Below are 11,311 nucleotides of genomic sequence, written 5' to 3'. Positions count from 1 at the left end.
GTAGTCTTAGGGGGTAAAAACGGTATTTTGATCTAGCCGAGGTTACGAACAACCTGTAAAGGATTAACTTACTGATTATGGTTATATCAGATGGATAGAAATATATCTATTGTGAGGGGAGTGCAGCTACGAGACTTTAGTGGAATGACTCGTCAGTTAACGAATGTTGATTAACTTGGTCTAAAAGAGTTTAGCTAGTTAACTCGGATCGTTGGAGCCCAGGATCTATAGGTCCATTAGGTTCCCCTGCTAGCTCATACGGAATCAACTTAGAGCAACATGTTGGAATAATTCGAATTGTTCGAATTAGGTAAAAAGAGAAAAACCGACAAATATATATGTAATATAATCGTCAGTTATAAGACTTTATATTTAAATGTGATTTGAATATCAAGAAAATGAATATGTATCCATACTCGGGAGGTCGAAATTAGTCAAAATGGACAAAATAGTAAAAAGTAAAATGTTGACTTTTGACTTGAAAAGTCAAAGTTTGACTTTGACTAAAATGGTCAAATGACCATTTTGTCCTCGACTAAAATTAATAGGAATATACAAAAATCCCATTAAATGGAATGGTGAGGAATTCCACTAATAGTGGAATACAAAGTGTTGAAAAATTAGCTAACTAATTACATGCAATTATGCATGTAATTATGTTATAAATAGTTCTTTTTCTTCAAGCGGTATGAGGATGAATTTTTAGGCTAATTTTATCAAAATCTTCATTCCATATTTCTCTCTAAAATTCCTTCATTCGATAGGTACCACAACCTGGTTCTTAGTCATAAGTATAGCGGGTAAATTCTGGTAGTGGTTCCGGGTGTGTAACCGTTAGAAGGTTTGGAGCTTTAGGGAGCTTCAAAGGTAAAGAATTTCTTTTAACCCTAATCTTTGTAATTAGGGTTGTCTTAAGCATATTAATTACTAAAGTGTTTAGTTGCATATAGAGTAATTTTTTTATCCTGTTTCTGCTGCTTTTGTATGCTATCCTTCATGTGGTATCAGAGCATGCTTAGTTTACTCATTTGGATACTGCTGATGAAACAGATAAACCTTATCAAGATAAGGCCACATATATTCAATAATCATAAGAAAGTGTAACACCAAAAAATTAAACAATATGGAAAGTACTTACATTATCAATGACCTTATTTTGGATCGAGAATGTTTTATCACAAGTTAAGGTATGTTGAGTGTTGACATCTTTTTCTAGAACTTTTATACTTTATTTTCTTTAGGATATAGCTCCAAGACAGGGACACCTCTTCCTACTGGTTTCAACAGTATCGGCAACCTATTTTTATGTTAGACACGTCCATCACTATCGATTCAAGCAGAAAAGAAGTTAGTTAAAGTTTGAAACTACTCAAAGAAAACAAGTATTAAACAAAGCATTTTAAATATTTATAAACACGATAAAAACATCACAATCTATCTCTGACATTTCAAGATAGACTACTGTATGTATCTATTATGAGAAACATAGACATTTATAGTAATCTAGTTTGATCTATCACGATTCATCATAAATTGGTTAGACTATGATATTTTGCTATATTTGAAAATAGGACGAAAGCAAACTATATTTTGAAGAGGTGGACGAAGAAGATAATTTGAGGGATACAAACAATTTTAGAAACAACTTTCCTAAGAAAAGAATGTGTATATTTATTATTTTGTAATATAATAAATAATTTAATTTTAAATAATTGAAATGAGTTTACAACCTAATATAATATAATGTACTTTTAAATTTTTATTTAATTTAACTATGCATTTTAAAATTTGAAATACAAAATTTGGATACAATAAAATATTAAAAAAAAAACTTCTGCCTTTAGTTATTTGATCTCCGACCTTAGTTGACCTGAGATGGCCTGGGATTAATAAATCGCAAAAAAGATACAAATCACAAAGGCATATATGAAATTTATGAAAAAATGATCCCACATCATAGAGTTTTCTTATTTTGTAATACAGACTATAAATATTTTTTGTTTTTGTTACATTTATGTAAACTAACCTATTTAAAACTAACTACCAATATAAACATGTGCAAGAACTTCCATCATATTCAATGCCACAAACTAAACAACTAACACATCTAATCACACGGTAAAATTTGTATGTATAACCAATTAAAAGTTAAGGAACACATCTAACCATAAAATTCTAAATGCTTAGTAAAAGAATATGTATAACCGACATTGAATATATATGACCCAAATATAGAAATTAGAAATTTAAAGAAAAGATTAATAGAAAACTAATTCTAAACAATTTGATTTTAGAAAAATATATATGAAAAGAAAACCTATTCTGAACAAATTTTAAAGAAAATATGAATTTCTATTAATCTAAAGCAAAATTCCAGGGAACCAAAATTTAAAGCAAAATTTAAAGCAAAATTTAAAGCAAAATTTAAAGAAAACATTAGACATAAAACAATCATGTAAACAAAATTTTAAAGGAAAGAAACAACAACCTTTGTGGCTTAACATTCACGTTGAAAAGTTTGGTAATGTCATCTAAACTTCGTGGATGTGGAAGAGAGGACAACTTTCTATAGAATTTTAGACAAATTATCAAGAGCATCTACTAAACTAGGATAAATGTGTAAGGTCGTAAAGTACGCTTTTTTGAACTACACTTGAATAATATTGTGTGTAAGATGTTAGAGCTAGAGTTCAAAACCAAAAGCTACTCTATTATATTCTAAATCATACTCACCACGTAAATGTTCAAGTTGACAAACAGCTTTGCTTATGCACAATATTAGAGAGGTGAAGAGATAGGCAAATGTGAATTTGTTGATATCTCCACACGTGCACATCCGATAACTAGGTAAACAATACAGAATCAAAAGGGATGGTCAAGCTTTAAATCGTCACAAAGAAACCATGTTTAGAGCACATTAAAGAGCAACCAACATAAACAAAACAAAGACCAGATCTATAACGGAAACACCTTTCTTCGATTCAGAAACGAGATTAATTAAACACAAAAAGAAGGATGAGACTGACCTTGAGCAACCTGAGTCGTGAACCGACGATTCTATGCATGGTGGAGCTGAGTGGAAATGAACCCTAGAAAAGGTTGAGGCTCGCCTTAGTTTCTCCCTCGAGTTCGGTTTTCAAAGAAACCCCAATGGTGGCTGTGACAGAGGCGGTAGAAGGAAAGTGGGTCAGGTGCAACGTAGAAGGCGACGTCCAGCGAGTCGAGTGCGGCGTAGAAGGTGGCGTCCAGCGGTGCGGCGCCCAGCAGTGCAGCGTCCAACGGTGCGGCGTCTAGTGGTGTGGTATACGCACAGAGCGGCGGCGTTATGAGATTGGAGATGGAGGCGGGGAAAATGAGAAGGGTTAGAGGGAAAGTTTTATAAATTAAATTTATTTTAATAAATTGTTTTATTAAAATAATTTTTAATAAGTTTATTTTAATAAATTTATTTTATGGTGGGAGGGGGAAATTGTGTGGGAAAATAGGGAAAGGGAAATTGGAGGTTTAGGTTTTTTTTTAAAAAAAAATGAAATTAGTTTTTTATTTAAAAAGTAAAAAGAAATTAGGTTTTTTCAAAAAAAAAAATTTTGTTTATTCTTTTTTTCAATTATTTAGTAATTCTTAACGTTTCTGAAACGTCAAGAAAAAATCCTCTTACTTGACATTTTAAAAATGTCAATAAATTTTTAAATTACTCCTCTCTGCATTTCATAAAAATTCTTGACGTTAAACGCCAAGAATTTAATTGATATTACTTGACGTTTTTAAAATGTCAAGGATAACTACATATTATTTGACATTTTGAAAAACGTCAAGAATGTCAACTTTAAAAGGTTCATATTTCTTGATGGTTTAAAACCATCAAGAAAGCTAAAAATTGCCTATCCTCCGCCTTTTCATAAAAATTCTTGACGGTTTTCCTATTAAACCACCCCTTTCTTGACGTTTTTTTCCAAAAAAACGTCAAGAAAATAAAAATACAATCGTCAAGAAAGCCTCTTTTTCTAGTAGTGACCATAAACAACTTCAATCTTTGCATCCTACCCACCCCTTCCAACAATGCTACCTTACAAGCTAGCCTACTCCACCTCTTCAAACCCTAAAAAATACAAACAAATTCAAAACAAAAAATGCTACCATAACTGCATGATAGCTTTTCCAAATCAACAGCAAAGTTATTCAAAACTACTAAGAAATAAACTATTAGAATTGAACTAAAGGCTACCATAACTGCATGATAGCCAAAACGAATCGTAATACAAAATTTTTAACACAATAATAGTCATCACCTCCCCTCCCAAAGTTTCAATTCAAACCCCCCACCCCCTTTAAAATTTTAATTAAATCCCCCCCCCCCCACTTTATAATTTCAATCCAACCCCCCTTTCTCTTCTCTTCGTTTCACCGGCAAAACAATCTCTCCTCCCTTTTCTCTTTCGTTTTGGTTCTGTGTTTCATAGAACTAAAACATCAATTTTATAAGGGAACTCCCGAGGCAGCACGAAAGCGTCGAAAGATCCCATTACTCCCGACGCCATTCCCTACGAATCACTAATGTCGTCGGGATCTCCCATTACTCCCGATGTCATTTTCGACGAACCAAAAATAGCATCGGGAGCTCCCCTTACGTTTGACGACGTTTACGATACCATGCAGGATGCGTCGGAAATATCTATCTGATATAACTAATGTTTGAAAATTTTCGACTGATAGTTTCCGACACGTGCATGCCGCGTCGGAATAACTTATTATTCTTGACGCCCTACGCCCAAACGTCGAAAATGTTATCCTCTTTCTCGACGACTCTATCACGGCGTTGGAAAAAGGTCATTCTCCCAACATGTGAAAAGTGGCATTGGGATAATGCGTCGTTCCCGACGTTTGTTCTTCTAACGTCTTTTTCTACTTCAGGAGAACCTCAATTTCTTGTAGTGCTATGGTAAAATAAAGCAAAAGATTACATTAATTAAGCTCTAAAATTATCCTAAAATAGCTACCGAAAATCCAAAACCGATTTAAAAACCCTCGAACATCTACAAAATGGGCTCAAAATCCTTGAACAAACTAAAATGTCCAAAAATGCAGGGGTCTTTACAATTGATCAAATAAAAAATAATGTTGCAATTCGTGAATTCTTGTTAGATTGGAGATTTTATCGATAATCTTGCATGCAATGATCCAATTATTAATCAATCTAATGGTTAGAGTTGATCAATATTTAGAATGTCACAACAAAAAGATCCCTAAAATCTTAATGTAAATTTGAATGGGAGTGGGAACCGTTAAGGATAGAAGTGATTTCAAAAAATTTAGTTTGAATGATGAGTAATTCTTGTTCAATACAGATGAAGGCACCTACACGTTTCTTTTTCTATTTCTAGTAACAACCCTCTAGTCGATGAGTTCTTGAATTTGGCAAAAGAAACTTAAAGAAGTCCCTTTTGTGGTTCGATCGATCTCGGACTTACTACTATTGCTACATTGTTATATAGTGACTAGAGTGTAGTTTGGTATGTTTGTAGAGAAACTCCTATCATAGGCGTAGCCTTAATCATATAAAAGCAATCCTAGTCTCACTCTTCTAATGTTATCATGTAGATCATACAATATAATCTCGTGACGTCGAATTGATATAAAACATAAGGGAGTTGATGAAAGAGGCTGATCATTTCATCATCATCATCATCATCATCATCACCATCATGATGTCTTTTTCATACATTCTCCCACAATATATAGAAAAAAAATAAAATAAAATAAAATAAAATCTCAACCCCAGTTAGTGCCATTCCACCATTTTTTAGTCTTTCTCTCTCTTCCATTTCTCTATAATTGGTAATCAACAAACTTGTAACCAATCTGAAATCCCCATTTTCCTTTACCCGTTTCAATTTTCCCCTAAATCGACAATGCTCAATTTCTCCTTCCTCTTCATCCTCAATCCTCCGATTTTCATTTCTTTCTGATATCGGTTTTGGTGTTGTAATTAATTCATCCACTGTTCTTCGCAGCAGAGAGAGAAACAATTCAACCATGGGATTTAGATCTCTGTTCCGAAAAAAGAAACCCTTCTCCTCCGTTAATTCTCCGCTCGTTTCCTCATCCTCCACACTCGGATCTCGATCCTCATTAGATGGTTCAGAATCTCAGATCGCAGAACTCGAGGAAGTATTCAAGAAATTCGATGTGAACGGTGACGGAAAGATCTCGTCTGCTGAATTGGGCTCGATTATGACAAGCCTAGGGCACAACGCTACAGAGGAAGAGCTCGGGAAGATGATAGAGGAATTCGATGCCGATGGTGACGGATTCATCAATTTGCACGAATTTGTGGAATTAAATACTAAAGAAATCGATCCGGAGGAATTATTGGAGAATCTGAGAGAGGCGTTTTCGGTATATGATATCGATGGAAATGGATCGATATCTGCTGAGGAATTGCATAAGGTTCTGAGAAGCTTGGGGGACGATTGTTCGGTAGCGGATTGCCGGCAGATGATCAGCGGCGTCGATAGCAACGGCGATGGAATGATTAGCTTTGAGGAGTTCAAGGTGATGATGTCGACGGGACTCTCCGTTGCTGGCGGCTGAGTTTGAACACCCGCCGGTGGATTTCCAGAGGAATTTGCCAGAATTTGGATCTTTTTTTTCTTTTCCGTTCTGTGTCTGACAAAAGTACCGCAAGTTCTTCCACTATTCTTTTTTTCAATATTTTCTTCTTTGTGATTTTATCTTTTTTCTTTTATCTTTTTTCTTTATAAATGAAGTCCCTAATTTTTATTTTATTTATAAAAATGAGATCTTGTTGCATTTATTTAATAGCCAAATGTTATATATTATTATTGTACATATTGATTATAAAAGTTTATAAGTTTAGAATACATAATAGAAAGCATGGATAGAAATCCAAAAATTTTACTATATTTTATAGATACTTTAATTTATTTTTCTATATTTGAGAATATTTCTATCTATAACATTTACATATAAATTCATGTTTATTAAAATATTTGGAATTTTATTTACTAGTGCCAAGTTATAGTAAACGTGCATAGTCGTAATCTTTAAACTGGGTTTTTTTTCTTGTTTCAACTTAATTATTCTATTTCCAATCTTATGGATCGGTAAAAAAAGTAATATTTTCATTCTTTGGGTTTACTTGCTTAATATTAAATTATATATAACAACATTTTGGGTGATGTCATGTCCAAACATGTTTTAATACCTTCACATTCTAATTCACGGATAGAAATAGTTATCAAACGACATAATTAATCTTGTGTCTTAGCGTCGTTAACGGAGAATATGTTCTTTTTTATTCCAATCAATTTCAATGTCGTTTACAACCTTGTATATTTTAATATTAATTCAAAACTAGCATTATATGTACACCATCTTCTATGTAAGTTTTTTATCCACTTTTTCAATAATTGTGCAATTTTTTTTATGCGGCATTTTTTAAAATATCAAATCCACGTGGAAATGAGGGTGAAAAAGTTAAAAACCACAACTCAACTTAAATATTTATATGCAATATGATTATAGTAGTATGTTTCTATACACTACAACTCAATTTCCATGCACGCAACAACCAACCAATTCACTTAAACAAAAGTAATGACTTTGTCTCTCTAAAAAATAAGTTTAATTTACCTAGATGATAAACAAAATTGCTAGCTACAATAAATATAAGATTCTAACTAAAACCTAAAACTACTTAGTGACCTGAATAATTGTCTTTCAGAACATTAAATACTTTATGAAGTCCCATAATTAGTTTCACTATATAATTTTCTAAGCAAAAACCTACAGTAAAATTTCTCAAAGTTTTTAACAAAGAAAAAGATAATAATAATAAATAAATAAATAAAATGATAAGATAGGTTAAAAATGAGTTTGAGGATTGTAACTTGAGAAGGGTTAGATATGAGGTTCCAATTCCATATCTTTCTTAGTAGCTTTACGCTTCTTAGCACTTGAGGGCATGATGAACAAAAATAAATTCAAAATCAGAACATAAAGTAGTAGGCTCCACGACTTGTTTTTCTAAATTTACATCTTTGAATATGCTACTTGCATAGCTATTCACCCCAAAATAATTAAGAATATAGCAACAACTTACAAGAATTACATATATCGCAAAATTTGACTACAATCTAATCAAAAGACAAAAACATCCCTACAAGAAACCCATTAGGCCACGATTAGATACACATTAAACTTCTGAAAAACAACTCGTCTTCCCATTTCAAAATTTATTCCATCTTTCAGTCTTGCTCTCTTCCTGTTTCTTCCTTTTCATTTGGTTTTCCAGTGTTCATTTCATCGTCTACATCGTTTCTGATTTCTCCATTTCTTCTTCTACGAATTCTTTGCTTCTTGTGATAATGGACATAAATTATTTCTATCATTGATAAACTGTTACATTTGGGGTGGGGTTTTAGGGGAAAAAGGGTTAGGAAATTGGGCCAAATCGTGTTTGGCCCAAGGGTAATAATAAATGGGGATTAGGGTTATCCTAATCCCTAAATAACCCTATCTTATCCTTTTCTTTTCCTTTCTTATAACCCTATATTACCCTACCCAAATAACCCAATCCAAATTCTATTATTGTTTTTTAAATTACTACAATCATAACTCATCCCCCAAACACATATTATTATAACACTATTATCATAATCCCTCTCCCAAACATATACTATCATAACACTACCTTTCATATTCCTTCCCCCAAAACAGATATTACCATAACACTACCAATAATAATCTTTCCCCCAAACACATATTATCATAACACTGAGATTATTATAATTCTTTTTCCTCATAACTCTTTCCCTCCCCAAACGTACTTGTGTTTAGATTTTTTGGTATATGTGTAATCTTTGTTTTTCATTTCGTCGTAATCCATTTAAATCGGTTTCTTCCTTTTCTATTTGAAATGATGTTCTTTGTCATGCACTATTTTAGGTTTGTATGTACGTTATGGTCTATCAGTGATATGATCATTCTATCACTGATGGACTGTTAATGTTTAGTTTTTTCGATTGATGTGTAATTTGTGTTTTGTTTCATTGTAATCCCATCAAAATTGATGTCTTCTTTTTTAGTCTAAAATGGTGTTCTTTGTCATGCTTTGTTTTAAATTTGTGTGTCACTTAGGGTTAGGAGGGTCTATCAGTGATATGTTTGTATCAGTGATAGACTGTTAGTGTCTAGTTTGTGGGTTGATGTGTAACCTTTGTTTTTCGTTTCATCATAATTTATTGAAATCGATTTCTAGTATTTCTGTTTGAAATTATGTTCTCCGTCATGCTTTGTTCAAAATTTGTTTGTTATAATATAGGGTTAGAGTCTATCAGTAATATGTTTGTATCACTAAAGATGTTAGTGTTTAGTTTTTTGGTTTGATGTGTAAGCTTTGTCATTCGTTTCGTCATAATCTCATTGAAATCCATGTCTTCCTTTTATGTTTAAAATGGCGTTCTTCACCATGCTTTTTTTTTTAATTTGTGAGTTATTACTTAGCATTAGTCTATCATTGATACGTTCCTATCACTGATGTGTTTTGTTATTAGTCTATCAGTTATTAGTGTTTTGTTTGTTGGCCGTTTGATGTGTTTATTATAATTTTAATAGATAGATAAGAAAAAAATAGGTATGAGAACATGAAAGTTAATCAACCAAAAAGAAAAAGAAAAAGGGGCAAAAAGAGCCTCATAACTCGAAAGTTAATTAAGCAAAAAGAAGATGAAAGAAAAGAAGGTATCCAATATATATATTAGTCTACTTCTAATTAGCAAAAAGTAAATGTATAGGTTTTCGCTTTTGAAACCTATGCCGACATTTTTTACGTCATCACATGTAGAAATCTTGTGTGGGAATAAATATGTATAAAAATGTATTGCTTTTTCACCTAATTGTCTAGATTTATTTAAAGAATGACCATTTGGACAATTATTAAATATGAAAATGACCAAAACACCTTTGCAACTACTATCACACTTGATTAGATGACAATGTGTCTCAACAGAAAACAATGTTCTTTTTTTCAACACCGTAAATTTGGCTTGCAAGATTTTTGTTTGATTATAGGGTTAAATTGTGTTGAATACCTAGTAGAGGATGTCTTAGATCCAACGGAATAAAATAAGTTGATAACTAAACAATTATTTTTTAGAAGTAATACTTCCATTATTAGACAAGAACTAATAATTGCTTTTAACTATCAGTGTAAATCCTACAGAGATGAACAAAAACTAGTATAATTAGTCAATATTTACTTCCTATACAGTGGTTTGATTCCTAGACAAAATAAATATATTTTGGATTTGAAACATGTGAAAATCTTGGATGATAAGGAGAAGTTTAGGGATTATACCCATTACACGTCTCCCACTTTTCCTAGATTACCTAATATACATACCTCGCAGACCTAGAATTTATAGATGACCCTCGAACACTTTAGCCATGAGAGTCTTCGTGAATGGATCAACAACATTGTGCTCCAAAGCGATCACATCCCCATATTGCACAATCTCCCGTATCAGGTGATACTTCCTCTCTATATATTTCCCTCGTTTGCGGTTGTGAGGTTTTTTTAGAATTGGCTACTGCCTTATAGTTATCACAGTATAGAGTGATGGACAAGTTCATGTTTGGAACAACTTCCAAATCATGCAAGAACTTTTTGAGCCAAACTGCTTCTTTTGCTGCTTCACAAGATGCAAAGTATTCAGTCTTCATGGTGGAGTCTACAATGCATCCTTGCTTGATGCTACACCATACAACAACTCCCTCGTTCAGGATGAACACTGATCCCGACGTGAATTTCCTAGAAGTCTTATCGATATGGAAATCAAAGTCAGTATATCCTGTAAGGATCAAATCCTTAGCTCCATATACAAGCATGTAGTATCTCGTTCTCCTAATATATTTGAGAATAATTTTAACCATCGTCGATTGGTTTAACCCTGGGTTAAACTGACTGCACAAAAAATGTCTGGCCTAGTGTAGAGTATAACATACATTAAGCTGCCTACAGTTGAGGGTAAATGAATGTTAAGACTGCTTTTTTAAATGAAAATCTTGAAGAGAGTATCTTTATGTCTCAACCCGAAGGGTTCATAACCCAAGGTTAGGAGTAAAAAGTTTGCAAGGTGAACGATCAATTTATGGGTTGAAACAAGCATCTAGATCTTAGAACATTAGATTTTATACTACGATCAAATCTTACGGTTTTAACCAAGATGTTGATGAATCTCGTGTATATAAGAAAATCAACAAAGGTAAAATAACTTTCTTAGTACTTGAT

At 32.7% G+C, this 11,311-nt stretch overlaps 1 protein-coding gene and 1 long non-coding RNA gene across 3 annotated transcripts; one reads left to right on the top strand and one right to left on the bottom strand.

Moving 5' to 3' along the window:
- Positions 1–1,119: 1,119 nt before the first annotated feature.
- On the bottom strand, positions 1,120–3,345 carry LOC107992095 (uncharacterized). 2 transcript variants are annotated; one of them, XR_007824159.1, is made up of 2 exons: positions 3,027–3,328; positions 1,120–1,324 (listed from the first exon to the last, which is right to left on the bottom strand). It is a non-coding gene; the product is annotated as an uncharacterized LOC107992095 (long non-coding RNA). The 2 variants fall into 2 exon arrangements; XR_007824160.1 differs by lacking the exon at positions 1,120–1,324 and adding an exon at positions 2,444–2,843 and having other exon boundaries at positions 3,027–3,345.
- A 2,400-nt stretch (positions 3,346–5,745) lies between these two features.
- LOC103502536 (probable calcium-binding protein CML25) lies at positions 5,746–6,785 on the top strand. Its single transcript, XM_008466496.3, has one exon. It carries the CDS (start codon positions 6,034–6,036, stop codon positions 6,589–6,591), a length of 558 nt encoding a protein of 185 aa, XP_008464718.1. The 5' UTR covers positions 5,746–6,033; the 3' UTR covers positions 6,592–6,785.
- The last annotated feature ends 4,526 nt before the right edge of the window (positions 6,786–11,311 follow it).

Source organism: Cucumis melo, chromosome 10 (assembly GCF_025177605.1).
Source record: "Cucumis melo cultivar AY chromosome 10, USDA_Cmelo_AY_1.0, whole genome shotgun sequence".
Classification (NCBI taxonomy): Eukaryota; Viridiplantae; Streptophyta; class Magnoliopsida; order Cucurbitales; family Cucurbitaceae; genus Cucumis; species Cucumis melo.
Note: the sequence above shows the minus strand (reverse complement) of the source record. Positions and strands in the feature narration are given on the sequence as shown.

What these genes read in the sequence shown, in the direction of transcription:
- LOC103502536 (XM_008466496.3), top strand. Translation starts at nt 6,034, where the DNA reads ATGGGATTTAGATCTCTGTTCCGAAAAAAGAAACCCTTCTCCTCCGTT.